Genomic DNA, 5,654 nt, shown 5'->3' on the forward strand with positions numbered 1-5,654 from the left:
TGGTGTGATTGACATTGGATTCAACCAGGAGGCGACAAATGCTAAAAATAAAGAGAAGCAAAAGGCTGATCAAGAGAAGCAAACAGAGTCTTCAAATACAACACTTAATGTTGTTTCCTTGATTTATTTGCTCACACGTGATCAAATAAGAGAATATATTAATAATCTTGAGAAAGGAATCCGTTCAGGTTAGTACACCCCTTTCCAGTGTTTCTAATTACCTTGACCTGTTTTGGTATTACTGATATATAATGATTTCTGTTGTGAACTAACTATCCCAAAAGGTTAAGCTATTTAGTTAAAGCTCATAAATGGTTCTTCCTCTTCTTTTAATCCTTGGATGTTGTGTATGCATTTGTTTTTATGATAATTCATGTGTTTTTATGATTGTATATACATTTGTTAACTGTTAACCGATAAAGTTACATAATAGTACTATGATAATGTGATGCTAATAAGCATGCCTACTGAGTTGCACCAGAATTGTACTGAGGCAGTGTCGGTTTATGTATAATTTTTAATAGCTGGTTTATAGGATTTTATTATTAGATAAAAACTTTTTGCTTTTATTTTCTTAATATTTAAGTTGACGTGTTTATAGCTTTCACATGGAATTCTAAGCCATATACAAGCTGACGCATCTTTTAACACAGAGGACAACAGTGGACGGCACATGTCAATTATGTACAACGAAAGCTTTCTACTTTGCATTAGTACAAATTTATTGCTTACATTGTCAAACCCGTATCAAGCGAAACGCAAAGTATTTCTTTCTGATAGTGTCAAACAATTATATTATCTTTTGATGTGAATTTATCATATGACCGATGTTGAATCTAGCCTAATTTTAATGAGGTGATCAATTTTTTAAAAAACATTCATATATTAAATTTAATTAGTGAGTGAAAAAATCATAATAATTTTTATTAATATATATAAAAAGTAAATTAATACTGCAATAAAGAAAATAAAAATTGGCAATAACTATTTAAAAAAGTAGCACTTGGATGACGCTTTAAAGAGACAAATTAATCTATAATTGAATTTATAATAACTAGTAATATATTTTTCGATATAAACAACTAAACTATTTACAATTTACAAGAAATTTATCATAAATTTTATTTACAAGTGATGTCTTGATAATTTATATTGCTCAAACTATTTTATTTGTAGTTGCAGTATTAATCAAGTGATAATTTTTTTGACTTTTTTTCTCTTCTAATTTTATTTCTAATAAACTTATTTGAATATATATATATATATAGTTAAATATAAAATTATACTTATTTTTTATAAAAAAAAATAAATTGGGTAGCCAAAAGTTGCCTATTTATATGGGCATACATGTGATAAAAACTTATTGTTTTTTAATAATGAATAAAAAATATTGTAACTCACATATTCTCCCCCATATTATATATGTTTTAGCGATATCCATATTCACTTTGGTACGTTAATCATTTATATACATATATTTTTTTAGCCAAATGGATAACTCATAGATTTGATCGTTGGATGATCAACTTCTTAATGGTGCATTTACAAAATAATCCACGGGTCTACGATCTGGTATAGTTAATGTTGACAAAGTAGTTTGTATGTTTACTAAATCGAAGATTGCTTTCCCTTTGTGTTACTTGGGCTTGTAACGGCTAAAAGAAGACCAAACACTAAGCAAAGTTCTTTTTACGTATAATTTGTTAGGTCCAACAGCAATATATTCACCACTATTTCTGTAGAGATAAAACTATTTTCCATACAAGTATTTTTGACAAATTAATTAAGACAGCTTTATTCTACTGTTTGCATATTTCAATTTTAAATTGAGTTGAAAATTAAACAATTTACCCATGAAATAAGTCAAACTCAACTAACAATTCCAACATTGTTAGTCTGAATACTTTTTATGGTAACTCAAGTTTGAATATGAGACCTCCACTTTGTGTTTGTGAGTTTATTAGTAGTGTTTAGCAAACACCGACAGATCTGCAAACACAGATCCTCTACGATCGGCCATAGAGGATCTGTGTCTTTTCCAAAATAAAAACAAAGTGCCTTTTCCTATGGCTTCAACTTTAGCTTTCTTTCCGCTTTGCTCTTTTGATCTATATCTCTTGCCTCCTCTCATATATTCCAAACAAATCAGTAAGTGTTAATTAATCAAGAGAATTAAGCATAATAAATAACCATTCTCATGTAAATATACATATTTACTATTAATTAAGCTAAGAGAATATGAAAATTTAGACCAAATGGCTGAATGTTGGGTAAGTTTTCTTTGAACATCTATCTCAACCAACATTGTGTTAAGATTTCAAATAAGAATCCATACCCCGGACTTCTCGCATCTTTTTGATACCTTAACACTAAGCCAGATGCCAGTGGAGGCTACGATATCGCTCGCCAGTCCACTGCAGCATGCTTAATCTCACACACCAACAGGAAACCTGGTCAACATGTTTGCTTCGAGGAGTATGCATAGTAAATACTACCGAAAACATCTCCGGAGAATATCATAGCAGTGTTACATACCTGCTTGCATGTTGAAGATAAGTCTGAATCAAACAAGACTATAGAAACATAAGCATCTAAAGGAAGAGATGATAATTAATAGCCAATACCTTGTTGACTTCTTTTTCTTTTCAAGCGGATGATCTGGCACGGCGCGTGTTGTATCTTGGTGGGGTAGTCTTGGCAACATCTACCACTATCATCCAGCCATTAATAATCTGAACGCAGAATAAAATCATTCAAGACTACCAAACTTTTTCTATTGTGAATTATAAAGCCGCATTCTTTTTCTTTCTCCACGATGGCGAAGCAGAACCAATGAAAAGTAAAATTGCATTTTTTTTCATGCAAGAAAGAAAGATGGATCTAATCTACCTTGCCATTCATCTCTTTGAGTGCTGCACTTGCAGCCTCTTCTGTGGTGTATTCAATAAATGCATAACCCTTGGACCTTTTTGAAATATTATCCATAATAACTTTAACTGTCAAACATAACCATTTATTTTATTAGTAAAAGTGAGGACAAAACTTTATTTCTACCTTTAGATGGTAAATATTGATGGGAATAGAAAACAGTATACAAAGTTGAAACTACCTTCAACAAGCTCACCAAAGCCTTCAAATGCGGCACGTAAGGTTTTCTCAGATGTATAAAATGATAGCCCTGTTCAAGAGACAAATAACTGTCAAATAGTAGTAGCATGGAATCGTCCCGAAGTAATAGTGCTGCTATTCACAAAGTTTTCGAAGATTAAAGTTCAAACATGATAGATACCATAGAATTAATGTTCTGAGCATACCTGTCACAAAAAGTTTCTTCGTTTTCACCAAAGCTTCCTGACTTGTTTTAGAAGAATTTGGCATATTCAGACGATTTTCCAAGTTTCTACCTAAACATATGTAGTTAGCAGGAAATCAGAAGAAAAAAATGTCATATGATTAACGTTAGAAAGTAGAAAATCATGACCATCCATAACTTAATGTCACTGAAAATCACGTCCTTCCATTAAAAAAAATGAATATCTTGTCCTCGTTGAAAGACAATTAAAATTTGTTAGTCATAACCAGAGCCTGAGTTTTACATCAACTTTTAAATCATAGAGTTTCTTAAGTGTAAAAATATTATAGAGGTAAATAATATTAGCAAGAAGTTCCTAAATACAAAAATGCCGGAATTTATGAAACGACAAACCTTCGTAGTCCTTATTTTCAGACTCGAAATTGTCGTCTGGCTGAACTGACAAGACACCAGGAACACCTGCACCACAACAAACGTTTCAAAGTTCGTTTAATGTGGTAATTTAAACTTTGGAGCAAAGTTGGTTAAGGATCTACAAGGCTAACCAGCTAGCTCATGTGCACAATCCTCATCAAGTTCACAACAAAATCCAAAGTTGGTTTTCCAAGAAACATGATATATACACATTTGTGCATCCTTCTCACTGCATACACCATTGTCAATTTGTAACCTAATTTTAGGGAAAGGAGTAACCTGATAAATAAGAAAGCAAAAGTAGAGTTCAATGTCCTTACTTTTCCATGACCTTGGTCAAAATTTGAGCATAATGATCAACAATCTGAGCTTTGGTAACAACCCGAACACCGGGTTTAGCCATTCTAACAAGCCAGTGCTTTGAATTTCCCGCAGGGAACAACATATCAGTTTGTAAGCTTGATGGTCGGCCACTTGATAAACTATAGTCCTTTCTCAACAAGTTGAAATCCGGATCAGGTCTAACCAATAAGACCCTGGGTAAACCTATAGCAACATATATGCATAAGAATCAAATTCAATTAAAAGAATTATATCAATGATGATACCCTTTCCCAGGACTAAACTTCAAGAGTCCATGCTTGCAGCAAATATACATTAGTTAGGGCAAAAAAGCACATGTGAAGTTATGAACAATTACCCTTACTTACTTCTAAGATTATCACATCACAGTATCAAGGAATATGGTTAATCAGAGACTAGGGGAAAAAATAACAACTTACTGGCCAACTTGGAGGATATCTCTTCATCAATGTCACAACAAAAACCGAAATGTGAATCCCAAGAAGCATCATACAGACACATTTGAGCATCTTTCTCACTATTGAAACCAAAATTACAGTGTTATTTTCAATAAAAGGCTTTTTTGAATAAGCTTATTTAAGCTTATCTGCTGGCATAAGCAGTTGTAAGACTTCTTTGGATTGGCCTATTTGAACTCTACTAAATAAGCACGTATAAGACTGTTTTGAAGAGCTTATAGAAACAATTTATGACAAGTTCATAAGCTTTTATCAACTAATTTTCATAAACTCTCTAGAATAGCTTATATGAAAAGTAATTGACTTTATTTTATCTTTTGTTCTAGAAACAGTTTATACATGAGTACTTATATCATAAGCGCTTATGCTACAAACGCTTATTTAATTGTTTATCCAAACAGGATTGAGAGAATTGATGAAAACAACCTATGAGACCATAAATTGTCTTCAACTTAATTTTCACAGGCTCTCTTGATTGGCTTACCGAAACAACTTATATGAAACTAATTTGAGTTTATTTTATATTCTTTATAGTTTATACACAAGCACTTATGTGCTTAATTAAGCTATTTATCGAAAAAGAGACTGAAATTAAAAACCCATTAGAGAGGTACCTGCCGAGAACTGTTTGTAGAGTGTTTACATAATAATCAATGAGTTGTGCCTTGGAATTGACCCCGTGAGGAGGTTTATCCATGAGCACCATCCAGTGGCGGTTCTTTGAGATGGAAGGAGTGAAGGAAGAAGGGTTTGTTGTTGCTGCTATTCTAGTAAATGAACAATTACGTGAAATGGAACAAGAAGAAGAGGAAATATTAGAATGATGGTTTTTGTTGGGTAGTCTTCTTATGTTTATTGGGAGTTCGTGAATTTGGGGTCTGTTTGGTTTCAGAGAGGGAAAGGTTTGAGATTTGGTGAATGTGACAGATATACTCAGAATTTCCATGTTTGTTATTAAATCTATGGTTTCATGGGAAAAGTGAAACAGAGTTCAATTAATTCTCAGTGGCAATGCAAACTGCGAATAGTTATCTAATTTCAACGTTGTGACACTCACACTCGTATCCTCAAAGAAATCCACAATTGAAGGTTGCAGGGTTTAAATT

General features: G+C 32.5%; 1 protein-coding gene across 2 annotated transcripts; it reads right to left on the bottom strand.

The window, feature by feature from the left end:
• Nucleotides 1-1,790: 1,790 nt before the first annotated feature.
• On the bottom strand, nucleotides 1,791-5,654 carry LOC101490156 (organelle RRM domain-containing protein 1, chloroplastic). 2 transcript variants are annotated; one of them, XM_073367019.1, is made up of 10 exons: nucleotides 5,163-5,654; nucleotides 4,510-4,607; nucleotides 4,048-4,273; nucleotides 3,859-3,956; nucleotides 3,707-3,772; nucleotides 3,315-3,404; nucleotides 3,110-3,178; nucleotides 2,890-2,996; nucleotides 2,625-2,732; nucleotides 1,791-2,121 (listed from the first exon to the last, which is right to left on the bottom strand). In XM_073367019.1, exons 1-9 carry the CDS (start codon nucleotides 5,492-5,494, stop codon nucleotides 2,646-2,648), a joined length of 1,173 nt encoding a protein of 390 aa, XP_073223120.1. In that variant the 5' UTR covers nucleotides 5,495-5,654; the 3' UTR covers nucleotides 1,791-2,121; nucleotides 2,625-2,645. The 2 variants fall into 2 exon arrangements, with proteins under 2 accessions (XP_073223120.1, XP_004496194.1); XM_004496137.4 differs by lacking the exon at nucleotides 1,791-2,121 and adding an exon at nucleotides 2,150-2,535 and having other exon boundaries at nucleotides 5,163-5,653.

This window comes from Cicer arietinum, chromosome 4 (genome assembly GCF_000331145.2).
Source record: "Cicer arietinum cultivar CDC Frontier isolate Library 1 chromosome 4, Cicar.CDCFrontier_v2.0, whole genome shotgun sequence".
In the NCBI taxonomy this organism is placed as follows: domain Eukaryota; kingdom Viridiplantae; phylum Streptophyta; class Magnoliopsida; order Fabales; family Fabaceae; genus Cicer; species Cicer arietinum.

Coding starts and splice junctions, on each gene's coding strand:
- LOC101490156 (XM_073367019.1), bottom strand. CDS start 5,494: ATGGAAATTCTGAGTATATCTGTCACATTCACCAAATCTCAAACCTTT. Junction 3,405..3,706: donor TGAAAATAAGGACTACGAAG/GTTTGTCGTTTC, acceptor ACATATGTTTAG/GTAGAAACTTGGAAAATCGT. Junction 2,997..3,109: donor CTTTGGTGAGCTTGTTGAAG/GTAGTTTCAACT, acceptor TATGTTTGACAG/TTAAAGTTATTATGGATAAT.